This window comes from Nannospalax galili, unplaced genomic scaffold (assembly GCF_000622305.1).
Source record: "Nannospalax galili isolate Female #2095 unplaced genomic scaffold, S.galili_v1.0 scaffold305, whole genome shotgun sequence".
Classification (NCBI taxonomy): Eukaryota; Metazoa; Chordata; class Mammalia; order Rodentia; family Spalacidae; genus Nannospalax; species Nannospalax galili.
In genome coordinates, this window is record NW_008356258.1 from 5,096,860 (window position 1) to 5,114,896 (window position 18,037).

At 39.7% G+C, this 18,037-nt stretch overlaps 1 protein-coding gene across 2 annotated transcripts in view; it reads right to left on the reverse strand.

Moving 5' to 3' along the window:
- Dchs2 (dachsous cadherin-related 2) overlaps positions 1-18,037 on the reverse strand; it is a 288,597-nt gene that overhangs the window by 104,842 nt on the left and 165,718 nt on the right. For both annotated transcript variants that reach the window (XM_029556772.1, XM_017803498.2), the window contains exons 4-5: positions 3,393-3,629; positions 1,127-2,143 (exon numbers count right to left, since the gene is read on the reverse strand). In XM_029556772.1, coding sequence (XP_029412632.1) covers positions 1,127-2,143; positions 3,393-3,629 — 1,254 coding nt within the window. The remainder of the gene's footprint in view (positions 1-1,126; positions 2,144-3,392; positions 3,630-18,037) is intronic.

The window sequence follows — 18,037 nt, forward strand, 5'->3', positions numbered from 1 at the left end:
ATGATAAGACAAATCTCCCTCCCTCTCCCTCTCCGTCTCTCTTTCTCTCTCCCTCTCCCTCCCTCTCCCTCTCTCTACCTCTCTCTTTCTGTCTCCCTCTCTTTCTCTCTCCCTCTCTTTCTCTCTCCCTCTCTCTCCCTCTTCCTCTCTCTCTCTTTCTCCCTCCCTCTCCCTCTTCCTCTTTTTCTCTCTCCCTCTCTCTCCCTCTCTTTCTCTCTCCCTCTCCCTCTCTCCCTCTTCCTCTTTTTCTCTCTCCCTCTCTCTCCCTCTTCTTCTCTCTCCCCCCTCTCTCTCCCTCTCTCCCTCCTTTTCCCTCTTTCTCTTTTTCTTCATCAGGGAAACACTTTAGGACCCTCCATACTTGACTGCTAGATTTATAGAAAAGTAGGGAGTGTCCAAAGGAAGGTTTCGGGAATAGAACTAGAAAGCTGATTAGGAAAAGGACAGTGAGAATCCAAGACAAGACTGAAGACCTCTTGTTAGGCTGCCCCAATCCTCTATGTGGGATTGATTCAATCCAATTCTCACCATGTCTCTGATACAGTGTAAGAATGACAATTATAAATTGATTAATGATAGGGGTACATTCCAAAAGCACATCACCAACCAGTGTCATCACTGTGCAAATATCATGGAATATACTTACACAAACCAAGCTGGTGCAACCTGCTGCTTCACCTATGCCTTATAACCATTGCTCCCAGGCTACACACCTGGGAAGCCAATCACTGTTCTCAACACAGAGGGCCACTGTAGCACACTGGGAGTATCCATGTATCCAAACTATCCAAACATAAAAAGAAGACAGTGAAATCTCTAGAGCCCATGGGAATTTTTCAGGGACTGAAATAATTTTAGGGACTGTCATACATGCAGTTCATTGCTGAGTAAAAGGCTGTGTGGCTCAGGACTGCATTGGCAACGTGTGATGGGGAGGCAAGAGAAGTCTGAATCAGTACAGGTGAAATTCTTTTCAATTTTAACTACATTTTAAAACTCACAACACTGTAATCCAACACTGTGTTTCCTAAGCCTAATTTTGTTTGTGCTAAAGTTGAATTTAAAGATTTACACTTTTTCAATCTGATTTTTAAAGGTATGGATGAGTGAGTCACAAGAAAGCTACCTGTGTTAGGATTCATCCTGAAGAATTTTCCATCAGACAGAAGGAAATATGACAGCTGTCCATTCTTCCCAGAGTCTGTGTCAATGGCTGTAATTTTGCCAATTACCCCTAGGGGAGTAGGGCTCTCCTCCACTTTCAAAACCATCACATCATGCAAGAAGACAGGGGAATTATCATTCTCATCTAAGACATGGACGATTACCGAAGTGCTCACATTCGGCAACAATCTGCCCTCTGGGATCCTGGCAAACACTCTAAACCTGTATGTTTGTGTAGATTCATAGTCGAGCTGTCGCCGCAGATAAATCCACCCTGTGTGAGAGTGTATTCCAAACGCTGCAGAGTCCACGCTGGCATCCAGAGTGTATACCATCTGTGAGGTTGGGCCCCACAGATGCAGTGGGTAGGCCTGTACTTGAAGTATTTGTGTTGTCAGTGGGAGAGATTCACTAACTTCTACTTGATAGACCAAATTTTCAAAAGCTAAGACAGGGCTTTGCTCTTGCTTGTCTATTATTATGGTGAGCACTAACTGGGATGCCTGAGGAGGAGCACCATGGTCCTCAGCCACCAGGGTCAGTGTGAGCTTCCCTGGGACCTGACCATCCAGGTTCCCGCTGAGATACAACACCCCAAATCCTGGGTCAACGCTAAACACACTTGGCTTTGGGCTTGCAATGGCATACCGGACTAGTCCATTCAGCCCACTGTCTCTGTCCTCTGCTCGTGCAAGGTACAAGGCTGTACCAGGAGGTGTGGTCTGGGAGATCTTGATCTCATCTGAGGCTGTGGGAAACTTGGGTTGGTTGTCATTGACATCGATCACAGTTATGTTTACTTCTGTGCTGCTGCAGGCTGAGGAGCTGCCGAGCTGGGCCTGGATGGTGAGGACAACTGTGGGCTGAGCTTCATGGTCCAGAGGCTTCTGGGTGTGAATAGTGCCAAGCCATTGATGAATGGAGAACTTTCTGTCCAGATCCCCAGAGGAAATTCGGTAAGAGATTGGCTCTGAGGAATCTGAAAGAAAACACAACCAGTGTATGCTAAAGGAATGAGTTTGCTGGAAACCAGGACACTGAAAACAGCATATGTTCCATTTATAAAGAATATTGCAAGTTCTGACTTCTCCTTCCTATCCACAGCTGCTGGGGAAACACATGGTTTGAGACCTTAGTGACCCAAAGGAATGGCCAGTGCACAATGAGCAAATATTCCCCACTTCATCTTTCCCGTGTTAGATAAAAAAGAAAGCGGATTGGAAAATAATTTGGACATCTTTTTGAGGAAGTTAAATCAAGTTTATGTTGATATTTTTCTATGATATTTACCTATGAATGGCAAATACCCTCCACAGAGGTAGGAGGAAGGAGAGAAGAAAGGACAGGAGGGACCTGGGAGGAAGGTCAACCGTTTGAGAGGGAATTCCCTTGTGGGACTTTGTCCTGAAGAGGTCAAAGGGAAAGGGTGTCATGCAAGGAAGGATATTGGCTCAAGTACTGTTTGCACTAGCAGAGCATTTTTAATTCACTCAAATGGATACCAAAAAGGAAATGCTTAAATAAGCCCATCTAAGTTAAAACACCATGTAACTCATGCCATAGTGTTGTCAACTCTGTAGTGTATTACATTCTCATTATGAGGTGAAACAGGATGATGCACAGCATAGCTGGAAAGCTCTAGGAAGCAAGTAGTGGAGTGGTAGCTGTGTCGCAGGTATACTAAGGTGTCTTTTTATAAAAATGTTCAGGTTTGTATGGTTCAGTGAGTGGATTACAGGAGATATACAGTTTCTATATTATGATTCTGTACTATATTAAGCATTCTTCAAAAATACCTATTCTTTCCTTATCAAAAATTGTAATATGGGAGGCAGCCATGTTGAAAGTACAGTGAGCAAGCCCTGGGTTGTGCTGTTCCCATTCATTTTGTTCGAAAGAATGAAATATTCATTTTAAGATTCCATGGCCGGAGAGATTGCTCAACAGTTAAGAGCACTGGCTGCTCTTGCAGAGGTCCTGGATTCATCTCCTAGCACTCACAAGGCAGCTAACAACCATCTGTAATTCCAGTTCTAGGAGATCTGATGCCTTCTCTGACTCCCATGGGCATTGTACAACAAAGGTGCACTTACACTGCACTTACAGGCAATACCCTCATACACATAAAATAAAAATAAAAAATAAAATATTTTAAAGATGCCGTGGTCCAATAAAATGGGAGGTTTTCTGATAATGATGCTGCTGCAGCATAAGAATTAAATCCTTACTTGAGGACTCTCCTGCTTTCACTGTTCCAACAAAGCTGCCGATGGGTGCATCTTCGTATACCGAGAAAGAGTACTTGGGCCTTTCAAATTCCGCAGGAGCCAATGTGGTCTGCAGAATGTGTATGGTTACATCAGCATTAGTGTCAGCTGTGAGCCCACCACCATCTCGAGCACCAACCATCAGAAAGAGTGTGGTAGCTTCCAAATGGCTGAGTGTTGATGTTAAGTAAATAATTCCTGAGTAGAGGAAAAAAAGAATTAATAAGTAGATAATATGCAATAAATACTGATCGCAGAACCCAGTCTGTTAAGTCTGCTGTGTGATGTTTATTTTATGTGTCCACTTGACTGGGTCTTCAGTTTGCCCATTTGATCAAACATTATTAATCTGAGTATGTATCTAAAGGTGCTTTTGAATGAGATTAACATTTAAAACCAAAGACAGAATACGGTAGCTTGCTCCCTGAATGTAGGCAAGCTTCATTCAATTGTCTTTCGGATAAACCAAAAGAGTTGACCTTGAAGAGCTGTGGCAACTCCATTTTAAAACCAACCTACATCCCAGTTGAATCTTTCCAGTAACAGCTAGTAGTTCCCGGAATACCCAGAGACCAACTGCCACAGATGTCAAAACTGCCTCCCAACCACAAATGGTCAAAATAGCCAGAAAAACAAACAACCAATCACCTATGGCCCAGTACATTCACCCCACCATGATGTAAGGCTGTGGTGGGCCCCCTATAAAAGGCCAGCCCAAACGATGGATTGGGCCTTCTCATAGAGCTGGGGCGCCAGTCTCTGTGTTAAGGTCCCTACCGCGGTTTGTACTTGTTCAATAAACCTTGCTTTTGCAGTTTTGGAAGTGTCGGCAATCGCTGGTCTCTTTGGGGTCCTGAGGCTGAAGTCTAACAGACCTCTCATAAATAAGAGAGAATCCCTCCTATCTGATGGTCTTTAAACTGGGACACTGATTTTGTTTTGCTGCCTTAGGACCTTAACTAAAAACTCGCTCTTTCTGGGACTCCAGTCTTCTGGTTTTCAGTCTGAGACAACACACTCCTAGGTTCATCTTTCTGACTCAATCTGCAAATCTTGGAACCTGCAAGGCCCCATAACCACACAAGCCAATTCCTTGTAATAAACCTCTTCACAGTCCATTTCTTGAAGAATTTCAATTGGCACACCTATTTCACAAACAGAAACTTGAACATACTTGTAAAATGATGTCCAAATTCTGTCAATCAATGTTTTCCTAGAACTTAAACATTAGACATTTTGGAAGCAACTTAACTCATCAGAAAAATTTAAGTCATGTTGTCCTTTTTAAGCCTTAATATCATATCAACAACTCCATTTGATGGAATAATAAATAGGGTGCATGTCTCTATGTTCTAATGTTGGGTTAATACATGGTTAGGGTGGTTACAACCTGCTCTGGTACCAAAATCCTAAGTCTGCAGGAGGAAATAAAAATGTGTCTTCTGAGGTACTCATCATGTGTCCTGGGCTGGACACTGATCTCTCAGTCAACTAGTTCCACTCTTTGTTAGTGAGAAGCTATGACATAGAATCTGTGTGTAAGACTTCAATAACTGTTAATCCCAGGGGAACACGAGTGACAGGTTAGGCTTATGAATGTAGCACATGGGAAAGAAGGTATTGATGGTCAAGTTGGAAGGAGATTTAATACACTGAGAACACGAATTATTTAATACTATCCTTCAGTAAAACTGGTTCAAGAAAAATCGATACAATGTAACCACCTTACATGAAAATGTGAGTTTTATTTCATGAGAAAGAAAGTACATGCACTTACTGATTGAATTTAAATACATATTAATATGGTTGGACCTTGAAGCAGGGTCATGATGTAACTGCCTATATTAGTAATTTTAAAATGCTACAGTTTTTGCTAATTTATGAGACACTACCAAAACACCAGCAATGTCTCTTTTAGGTATGAAAAGTGAAATCTGTTCCATCTTTTCTTTCAAGTCAAAACCTGACCTTTTGGGATGGGGATGTATTTCAGTTGGTAGAATGTTTGTCTAGAATGTACAAAGCTCTGAATTTGACTCCCAGCACTGTGTAAACCAGTGTGATGGCACACACTTGTAATCTCAACACAGGAGGTGGAGGCAGGAGGATAAGCTGTTCTTGCTCCCATTTCTATTAGAAAGTTATGCAATGCATGCTATGACATCCCTATTTTCTTTTCCTTTAGGTTCACTAAAGTATAGATGACATTTAAAATTGTATGAGTTCAAGCTATGCAATATCACAATTTGAGATGCATATGAATTGATGTTTTCTTTAAAAATTCCTTATCTAATATGATTTTATGTAATGAATCTTTCAGGTTCATTTCTTCTGCACACATTCCAAGATGTTCATACTAATTTTGGCACCCAAAGTGATCACATGCTTCCAGATCGACCTGACATCACACAGCAAAGTGTAAACAAACGCTCTTTACTGGAACACTTCAAATACTATTAATAACACCAAGTGTGACTGTACTGGCTTAAAGTAGTCCCATCAGACTTCGTCATCCTTATTTGATAGTCCTCCAAAGAACTCAATACTCTTCGAAAAAAATTCTGTCAGATATTTCCAATCTTGGTACAATTTTAAAAATAATAGAATATAGATTGCTTATTTATTCATTTCTGTGCTTGATTTAAAAAATAAAACTCAATTGCTTGGGCCCAAGAATTCAAAACCAGTCTATATCACATAGTGATACTTTTCTAAAAAAGCAACAACAAAACCCTTAAAAGTATCCACAGAGGGAAATGGCAAGTCCATCCCACATTCAGCCATCCCTGCTCCCTTGGGTATATGTTCTTATGGACTTAATTCAATTCCAATTACAGGGAACTTTTTAAAGATTTATTTTCTACATTTTGAAGATTATGACGCTGAAAAAGTAAATAAAATGCCTGCCTCAAGTAGATACAACCTAGCTTCCTACCTCCAGATAGACTCTTCCGGAATATCTTCATACCTGTAATCGAATAGTGTTCCTGGTATCCACACCTAAGGATATCAGTGTCTCTGGATGCTCAAATTTTAGCATTCCAAAACATCATCTTCCGTCTCCGTAGCCCCATTTACAACTCTGTACCTTTTTCAGTTGGCAAAGTAAAACACTTACGATGTCCAAAATAAAACCTACTCATTTCAATTCATATATTTGAATCCCTTTCCCAGAATAACTTCTTGTCTCCTTTGACTTAACAGTTTCTAGTCATATTTGAAGTACAATTCAAGTCTTACTGATGTAACTGACTTTCGCTTACCTTCATGTAGGACTAGATACCATCCTTCTATGATTCCTGGGCACCTATGCCTACTACAAACTGAACATGTTATAGTTTAATTATCACGTCTACGTTTATTATCATTAATTTACCCAATAATTAATAAAATAAATTCAATAATGATATTTGAGCCAGGTGTGGTGGTGCATGCCTTTAATCTCATCACTTGGGAGGCAGAGGCTGGAAGATGTGAGATCAAGGTCAGTTTGGTCTATGCAATGAGTTCCAGGCCAGCTGGGATTACAGGAAGACCCTGTCTCAAAAAATTTCTAAATATTGGTCTTTCTCTTGTATTCAACACTCCACAAACAAGTGGACGAAGTTTGTAATTTTTTTTCCTTCCTCAAAATGCTATGAATGCTAGCTTTCTGATTCTATATGCTAATTTTATGTTCTTAGTGTTAGGTTTATTTGTGAGTCATTTTGATTAAATCTTAGCAGAGCCAGGCTCTCACATAAACCTGGCAGGAGGTGATGTGTAGATGCAAGGCAAGAAATCCATTCTTTGGAGTTTATGGAATAATAAAAGACCATGGAGACAGACTCTTAGAATCGGATATAGCTGCCTTCAAATCCTGTTTCTGTCAATTTGCAGTTGGCCTTGAGCAATTTTGTAAACCTTCTGAGTCTATTTACCAGCTATAAACAAACTGTAGAATCAGGCCAATATCATTTTCTGTACAGATTTGTTAGGAGAATCAATTAAACAGTATATGCTAACAGATAGCATCATGCCTGACATACATTGATTCTATTATACAACGCTAACTTCCTTCCCTCCCTCCTAAGGCCTAAAAGGCTAAGAGAGCAATTCCATGCAGCACAGAAGATGTGTTCATGGGTAATGAGTGACTTCCTCTCTCAGGAAAGGGAAAGGTGGAGCAACTGGAATAGTATCAATATTCTATAAAATCCTGTGAAAAGAGTACATACGAAATTGACTGAAAGAGCTGACCAGGGACCCGTCTGTCCTCACAGACTGCCTACCACAACACAAAGGAGCATTGTTGAGAAGGCTGCAATAATCCTTCTTATACTAACATATCCCACTTCCTCTAAAAAGGTGGCAGTTTTATGTAAACAAGTCTTAAAAAGATCTATATTTTCCTCTTGTCTTATTCTTGTGGGTGGCCCTATAATTTACATGCTTTATGGGTTTGCAATGTGTCCTTTAATGTTTATATTTTAAACTTATTTAAATAACCCTTTCTAACTTTATAAATGAAGATACTGACATAGGTGATGACACAGAGGTAGACTGACAGCTCCCATTTGGGAGGCCAGGGGACAAGGCTGCAAGGTCAAAGCTTTAGCTATGTTTTCCCTCTCTTGATCGTATGAAATATTCTGAAAATTCAAGAGAAGGACCTGCACTGTGATAGTGCCTCCAACCCACCACCACCCAAAGTCCTAACATCTGACAAAAAAATTCAGCCTAAAGGAAATGCCCAACAAAAATCCTGAAAGACTGAGACCTGTGTGGTTGGCCTTGTCACCTAAGGGAGTCCCACATAAAAGTCATGATTTTAACAATAACAGAGCTAAGAGTCCCGTATTATATTATCTGAAGGCTGAATCACTTTGCAAAGGCAATAGCGTAGGTTGAAACTCTCCTCCAAAAATGCATGTCCACTTGCAACCTCAGAATTTGACTGGAATTTTTTTGGAACAGTCTCAAAGATGTCATCATGAAACCATCCCAGGTTTATGGTGGGCCCTAAATTCAGTGACGGAATGCTTCTGAGAAGCAATGGAGAAGAAAAAGAAGCATTGAAAACACAGCCACGTGATGATAAAGGCAAGGTTAGCGGTGTGCTGCCAGGAAGGAGGGACAAGGACGGCTAGTGGCCACTAGAAGCCGCAAGGGGGTTGGGGGTAACTTTGCTCTCAGTCTCTAGTACCAAGACTGTAGACACCTTGATTTCAGACTTTGGGTGTGCAGAACTTTGTGGTACTTTTTTACAATAGCTCTAGGAAGCCAACCCAGGCAGTAAGCACCTAAGCAGAGTAGGGTCTTTGAAGCTGCAGAGCCTTGATTGCCACACATTGAGTGGTCATGGATAGGCTCCTTCTTGTTTGTGGATTACTTTCTGATTTATGAAATGTGCATGGAAGAGTTCACACAACATATTCTGGCAAAATGGTTAAAATGGTCAATATAGGTATAGATTATGGAGAAAAGTTGGTGGCATATGGACACTCAATATTGTCAAACCGAGAGCTTAGAACAAATTTAAAGACCTTGACTGACTTTTGTCATTCTAGAATCAGGCCATGCCTCATTGTACAAGATAGAATGAGTATTTTGAATGAGCCAAGCAGAGGACAGGTCATTTCAAAGCTACTTTTCTTGTGAGAGTTTAAGTAGAAGGAAGTTCCTTATCATGCCAGCTAAAATCGACTCACTTATGAATTGGGCTATCATCTTCCTCTTGGCTTCTTTCAAGATAGGATAAAAACATAGATTCTACTTAGTGAACCAGAAGTCGTTATGAGGGTCTCCATATGGGTTTGGTCTGCTGCATCTGGTGAAAAACAATAGCCCCCTGCAGATTTTCCACAGAGACATTCTTTATTATTTGTAGTCTAGAGTTCTATAGCCTTGTATCTTAAAAAGTATATAATTTGCCCCCTTCGCTGGAAGATTCTGACAATGAATATACACTGTTTTTTATTGCAATTCTTTCATGTCTATTTAGGGTTCAGTGGCAAAGGGAAATTACAGGCTTTATAAAGGAACTCGTGTATTTTGTTTTGTTTTTGTGGCAATTTTAACCAAACGTTTATTCACATGATATATATTTCAATGTGCTACTATAATTATCTCCCAGAAAACAAACAAAAAGATAACTGAGGGATGCTATTTGAATAATAAAACAAGTCTGATTTATTTTGGAATTTTAGAAAAATAAAATATCAGAAGATACATAACTTTCCTAATAAAATCCAGGTGAAACGATTAAAAAAATGGCTACTTCCTTCAATGTCTTTCTTGACTGTCTTGGCTCTATCACAAAACGTGTATTCTGAGCATCTGAAGTTTTCCACTATGATATGGTGAGCAGATGACTACTCCACCTAACCATCTCACAGGAGACAGGTCACCATGGTTCTCTGAGCATCCCTGTCCTCGTGGGAAATACACAATCATAATGGGATGTGCCTATTGAGTTCTCTGGAACTCAGACAGCATGTTGCATATAAAGATGAAGTATGGCATATGACACTTGAAGTGTTCACTAACTTCTTTTTTTTCATTTATTTTTTATTTAATAACCACATGAGTAGAAGAAGCATTTCATTACAGCTTTAGCATATTCAGTAACACATTCCAGAGCAAGGACATATCTCTTTCAAAAGTGGCTGTAAATTTTAGGTTCACAGTTGAATTAATACAGTTATACAATATTGAACTCAGTATAAACCCTGTAAGACATAAAATTGAATGAGTTTTTAACCTTTAAAGAAGATCTCCATTTCATTTTAAAATATACTGTTTCCTACATTTTTAATGCTACTAACGCTTAGATGTTTGCACACGTGTCTTTAATATCTATGTATCTGATTATTACTAGTCACAGTCAGTTACACTTGGAGCCTTGGCACCTGAGTATGGATATAAAGTCATCGGGTAGATTTCAATGATAATGTTTGTCACCTCTACTAATTAACATGAAGTAAATTTTTATGATTCCTCCTCAAATATAAGTCTTTTCTTTTTAATTTATTGTTTTGTTGTGTGTGTATGTCACACAGAACATCCCACACAATCTTATTCATCTATATACCCACTTCCCAAATGGCACCCTCCCATAGTCTCCCCCCCACCCCACTGGAGCCCATATCCTCTGTCATCCCTGTTACTGTCCACTGTGTTGTCAGCGCCTCTAGCCATTCCCCAGTGCTTGTCCATCTGCTGAATCGAGTCAGCCTTTCTAGAAATCCTTGTTTTAGGAAGATCAGCTCTTCCTTATCTAGCAGCAATCAGGTGTCAATATTCATTTAGATAAGATTGGGGTCTGCTGTTCATTTTCCCAGTTTTATGCTGGGTTACTGTCTGGGAGTCTTTGGGCCACCCTGGCCAATAACTGTCTGGCATTGTTTCTTGTTATGTAGCCTTTAGCTATACATATGGACCCTTAAAAAATTATATTGACCTCATTAATCTTTGGCTATACTTTCCTTTTTAGTGTTTAAGGCCCTACAATTGGCCCAGATAAACCAATTTATTTTTACTCTTAAGGTTGTTTGAGGATCTGTTCCTCAGGGGTAACATGGGCTTGGGAGGAGCCCCTGGCTCCTTTCTTTTACCAGTCAAAGGAGCATGGGGAAGGATAACTAACACTAAAAGCCTTTGAAAACATCATGCAGAAACATACTAGTGTAGATGTTTCTTAGGATACATACATACATACATATATATACACATATATACATATAAAAAGAGTTTAAATGGAGTTATCCTATAAGGGGGAGTCATTGCCCCTACTAGACATCATAGAATAACATATAAAAAAGCCCAATGAGAGGAATAGATTCCTTGTTTTAGACTTGTTAATCAGGGATGTCCTGTAGACCCTCAAATAATACTGGATATTGTGACTGCTCTTGGTTGCTCTCCAGAACCTGACACTATTGCTAAAGACACTACATACATGAGTCCTGGAACAATTATGGGAAAATTAAGCTGTTACTGACCTCAAAAGTTCATCTATACTGGCTAGCTTTCATAATGTTGGAAGGTGCTATGCATGCTAACAAAAGCTAAGGGTAATCCTCAACCTTACCTCTCTGTGAAATCTGGGACCTACAATAATGACTGGCCTGGCAAGAGAAGCCCACTGGTACAATAGTGGCACAAATATTATGGTATAACCAATCACTTTCTGATTGGATTTAAGACCCACTTCATAAGATGGAGCCCATACCTGACACTGTTACTGGGGCCAACAACCTTTGGCTAGATAGGTCACAGACTGTAGAAGAGAACCTACTACTATTATCTTGCCAAATGGACATAGTATTAAACAGACTCCTGTGACTTATTGTTATACCTACAGATTAGTGCCTCTCTCAACTCTCACCAGAGGACCTTCTTCCTACAGCAGATAGTGATGGACACAGAGACTCACAATTGTTCAGTGTGCAGAGAATAAGAGACTGGGGCATGCTCAGCCCTAAATGGGACACCTATATTACACCCTTTCCTCTCAAGGCTCAGGGATCACTGTGGAAAAGGTGGTAAAGACTCTAAGAACCAGAAGTGGTGAATGAATATAAGGAAACCATGTTTTCCAGACACACACAACAAGGCTGTTACACACATAAGCCCACAGGGCTTGTAACAGCATGTACGAGACCTGCACAAGCCCAAGCCAGACAAAAATCCAGTACGGAGGGAGGAAGAAGCAAAGAACCACCCCTAGCTGAGGAACCATTGGCAATCAATAGCTGCTGGGCTGCTTTTATGCATTTGCATATTATAGTATTTAATCACAGTAACAGCTAGGTTTTTCCAACTTGCCTCAATATAAAATAACCTAATGCCTATACACTCATTATAAAGGACCTTTTAAGTCCTCAAATAAGAGGATTATTACTGTACTGTCACCTGTTACCTTAACTTTTTGTTTTTCATATGTACATTCAAGGTTTTCAAGTCCTATCTAGAGCCATCCCAGGTCCTCAAGATATTTCAACTGACAAGACTAAATATGGAGTCTAATCTAACCAATAAAATGGACATTATAAGCAACAGCCTCCTTCATCCTCACTTGGCTAAATGTGACATTAAAGGAGAGGTGGACTACCAGCTCCAACCACAGAAGGTGCAGGACCTGGACTCTCAGACACCTAGCCTTCTGGAGGAGGATTTCACTCCTACCTTTTTTGCAAATTGTCCTAATGGCTGCTAACGCAGAGATTCCCCATGGGCCTCGGTCATGAGTGCCCTAAGGTGATACTGGTGTAGTCGACTATCACACACAAAGTAAGACAACCAGAGACATCACTGGGAACCACTGAAAGGATTTCAGAAAGGAACTCCTGTAACTGCACTTGGTCCTCTGACTCCTTCTTAAAAGTGATTGGTTTGTAATACAAAAATACACATTCTCTGAAATACTTCAATAAGTTGGCAATAAAGAAGGCTAAATATTAAGTGACGTCAGGAACCAGAGATGAAGCAGCATCCTGAACTGAGCTTTGTCTTTCAAGGTATTTGTCAAATCCTAGTGATCTCCAGGGAGCTTTCCTGTTAATGACCTCGTGGTGCTGCGAGGACAGACCACAGCCTTTTATGGACAGGGAGAGGCTAGAGAGTGAGTCTTTCCAGAATTTGTGTTCTAAAATCAGATTCACTGTTCCAGTTTAAAGACGAACAAGAAATAAACACATTCACCTCCAGTGGGCTGAGAAGAAAACTGTCCCACTTGAAACATGGTTTGAGAATTTCTAAACATGAAACAGTTCTTGCATTGATCTGTAGTCTGAAATTGTAATACAGATAATATAGAAAAAAACATCGAAGTCAGGAATTTTTTTAAATGGTATATATTTGGCACTGAAAATGGACTTTTGTGTTAAAGCATGAACTGAGAATGCATTGAGGTCTGTGGTTCTGTGTGTGTGTGTGTGTGTGTGTGTGTGTGGAGAGAGAGAGAGAGAGAATAAACTTTTATTTCCCTAGCACATTTATGTTTCTCTGGGGCATTTGATTAAAAGAAACAAACACTTCCCAGAAGAACCATCTTACTTCTCAGGGTTCAAAGAATTCTCTCAGATAAAGATCCAAGGCCACAATTTTAAAAGAAAAGATTAGCATAGTCAGGCATGGTAGCACATGCCTTTAATCCCAGCACTTGGGAGGCAGAGGCAGGCTGATCTCTGTGAGTTCAAGGCCAGCCTGGTCTACATAGTGAGTTCCAGGACAGCTGGGGCTACAGGGAGACCCTGTCTCAAAAAGACCAAAAAAAAAAAAAAAAAAAAAGATTAGCATAAGTGAGACTGAAAACCAATGAGAGATTGAAATGGGAAATGGCTGTAGAAAACAGGCAAAGTGTTCTAGTTAAGACAAAGCTTCTAACTCAGTTCAGCCATGTGCTCTTTATAAGAAACAGCACAAGGGCTGGGGAGATGGTTCAGTCAGTAAAGTGCTTGCTTTACAAGCATGAGGATCTGAGTTCAGATCCCCAGCACCCATCCTCAAAAGAAAATCAAGAAAAAGAAAAAGACTGACTCTGTGGCCCACAGACCATACCAGAAATATGAAGGTAGTTTTCAAATGTGCTGACCCCAAAAGCTGATGAGTTCAGGCAAATTAGAGAGTATTCATTTCTCAGCATGAAATTTATAACAATATTTTAATAGTTTAAAACTTCCATTTTATGATACTTGCAAGTTATTATTAACTACTAGTACAAGGACCAATTTTCAACTTTGAAAAACAGATATTGATAAATATACAGAGTATTGGTTATACCATATTTTAACGACTATTACATACTAGATGGTTAGTGTTCATGGTCAACTTTACACAGTCTATAATCACCTGGGAAGAGTGTCTTAATGAGTAATTATTTAGATCAGGTTGCCCTATGGGCATGTCCATGGGGGATTGTCTTGATTGTGAACTGATGTAAGAAGACCCAGCCCTTTGTGGGTGGCACCATTCCCTAGGCAGGAAATCCTGACCAGCATAAGACAGGAGCAAGTAATGTGAGCAAGTAATGATACACATATTCTCTCTTCACTCTTTACTACAAATGTGATGTGACTGCCTGAGTTCCTGCCTTGGCATCCCCTCAGAAATGGGCTGGAACTATAAACCAAAGAAACAATTTCTCCCCTAACTTTCTTTTCTCAGTATATTTTATCACAGCAACTAGAAGTGAGACTAAAGCACATGCCAATCATAATGTGCACAGTTATTTGTCATGTTCTTTATCTTGTCACTTTTTTATTTAAACAGAAGAAAGTGCTGGGATGAAATAACTTTTAGAATGACATAATAGTAAAAAGACATGGATGCAAAGATCATCTTTCAGTTACTTCTCCCATCCATTTTAAAATACACATAACCATGCACTTGTACTAATTAAACAATATTTCTTTCAGAATCAAAGCCTTTGGAAAAGAAGAAATAATCTTAACTACGGTAGAAATTCTAGTTAGAAAGTGATCTGTGAGTCATCACCTAAGTTGTAACCTGTGGATATTGATAACTAACGAAAATAAGAACAAAAATCATGATCATCATCCAATATGGAATCTATAAATAAATACAGCTTTCCCCAAACAAGAATATCAAAAACTGTGAAATATCCACATCAATTCAGTAATTATTATTAATACCTATAAAGTCTCTTCTATATTCATTTTGTGATAGTAAGAAAAGTTACTTGTCAACTGCTTTGTGACTAAGTTTTAGTGGCAGAAAGAACTACAATGGATTCAGCCTTCTTCTTCATGTTGTAAACCAAAGAACTTTTCAAGAAGTTACCTACATTGTAATATTCCACTGAACTATTTAATTGAAAAAAGTGAGTTTAAAAAAATCAATGGACAATTTGTTGCTTCAGACAGGCTTGCATTAGAAGTCACAGTGAGGGCTCATTTTCTCCAATTTTGTTGAATCAAGAGACCTGTATTTATCTTAGTTTTCTTCTTTATATTGAAAAAAGTCCCAAGAATAAAAAGAATATTGGAATAAAAATCCAATGAGAAAATCAAGTGTCGAGTTTATCACTGTGTCCCTGAACGAGTCAGTAAGATGCATAGTTTGGTGTCTTGACTTGCACATGGAAAGATATCTGCTTGTTCATACAACAAAGCTCCTACAAAGCTCCAGCAGGCAGTGTATGGAAAGATGGTCGAGATATGATCTTAACTGTCTTTTTCATGTATTGTCTCTTTCTACCTTTGGGCAAGTCTCCAGATCCCTCTAGCTTTAATTTCCTCCTCCACTAAATGAGGCAGCTGATTCGTACAGATCTTTCCATCTCTGTTGAGTCTATGATCTTGTACTGAAAACATGAGAAAATTCTCTACCATGCTTTTGTTTCCTTTGAAAGTAACATTTACTCATTAGGTGCTCATGATTGATTTCAGATTCTGTCTTGCTTATATAAGAAAAATCATTTATTTGTCATGAGAAGGCTCACATCCCTTATAAAAGGGGGTTTGGTATTAATTTATTAATTACACAGCAGAACATCAAATGTTAAGCATAGGAAAGTGGCAATCAAGAATTATGAGAATTATCACTTGGTTAGAAATCTGAGTATAAAGCTAACATTAGGAAAGAGTCTGCCCTTGAAATAATAAGAAAAACAGTCTATGCTGCATTACTTACAGTCTACACGGAAATCCTCACAACTCAGACGAGCAAAAGATGGCGATAAACAGCACAGCATGGCTCTGTGTGCTTGCAGTTGGAAACACTTCTGAGCTATTCTTCTGCAGGGTTAAGATTGAATTCTGTGCACACCACACCTAAAGCCAGGCCAGGCAGGGTTAGAGAACACGCGGCTATCGCTCTGAGTACGGTGAAGGAGGGAAGGCTGTCTGTGTTCTTCACTGATGCACCACAAACACCCAGAATAGTGTCTGCTGTATAACAAGCGTCACATAAACATGTCACACAGATGGCCTCGCTTTCGTTTTCCACCTTAAACAGACGACCTACACACTTTGTGTGAGAGAGTATGTGTGTCCGTTTGTGTGTGTATATGTTCTTGTGTGTGCGTACATGTATGTACATAGGTGAGTGTGTATGCATGCACCAGAGGTCTAATTCAGGTCCTTAATTGCTTACCACCTTATTTGTTGAGACAGTGTGTCTCGCTGAACTGATGGCCAGCAAGGTCCAGGATCTCCCTCTTGCACATAGACCCCTAGATGAAGCTACAGGCACATGTCATCATGCTTGGATTTTAGACGGGTGCTGGAGATCTGAACTCAGGTCTTCATGCTTGTGTTGCGATCACTTTACCAACTAAGCCATCTCCTTGGCACCACGTGTTTTAGAACCTTTATTGATTTGTCTTTATGTCATGAACTTGCTTTCATACAAAAAGAGGTAAATCATAATACCTTAATCAAAGGCAGCTGTAACGAAAAAGACAGTTTTAGATGGTGACAGATGCTGAACCTGAATGCTTTTAATCTATTTGTCACCTTAAAAAAATTTGAGCTAACAGTTAAGTTTTTCTTTAGTGCAAATCATTAAATAAATCAGACAAAAATCAAAAGCTAATTGACTGTTGTTTTATGCTATTCTAAGAAATACTTCAAAAATGGAGGCTTCTGGTTGTGGTGGCAAGAGAATCACATATGGACTTCACCTTGGGTCAATAAGATGACTTGGCTGGTGAGGGCGCTTGCAGCCAAACATAACAACCTGAATTCAATCCCCAGAACCCACATGGTAGAAGGACAGAATTATCTCCCACATGTACACTGTGGCACACAGGTGGAGAAGGGGAGAGAGAGAGAGAGAGAGAGAGAGAGAGAGAGAGAGAGAGGGACTTCTCTTAGGTAACAATACGACAATGTGAAACTTTTCTGCAACTTCAATGTTCTTTGGGGAAAATCAATGAATAGAAGGAAAAAATCTACATGTAACTTTTAAAATAGGATTAAAATACACGAGGAGAGCTGTTAATAAATATGTTTGAAGGCTTGACTTGGTATCTCTCCTCTACTACCTGAACATTCTACAAAAATGAATCTTGTTCATTGAATCAACAACAAACTCAGAAAACTAAAACCAGAACAGGAAGATAAACCCGCAAGGGAAAACAACCATGACATGGCCACACCCCCTTCCAGTTTCCTCTAAAACATTTCTCTTCCAGATGAACACAGTAAGCTACAACTCTGTTTTTAATGCTTGAGTCTTGGTTGTGGCACAAAGAGATCAATGAGCAATCTCTTGTCTTTAGAAAAACATGAACCTACAACAAAAACTATGTAAGCTTTAAAATACTGTGCCTGGCACAAAAATCATCTAAATGAAGGGTTGAAAGAGACTGAAAGAGTGAGTGCCCTTAAGAGGTGTGCGAGTATGTCAGGAGGACGGGGTTGTGCATAAACGGACTCTTCGAGTCTCAGATCTCACTGTATAACTACCTCTCTTCTTCCTAGTTATGTTAGAATTCAGGTAAAAAGGAGAGAGGAACAATCAAAGGTACTGAGCTTGGCTGGGAAAACTCCCATCGTGGGCAGGAGGATGTCACTTTGGAAAAGAAATGGCTAAATCTAGAGACAACGGGAAGAGAGGAAAAATAAAGTGCCCATGCAGGTAAACCAGAGAGAGGCTGA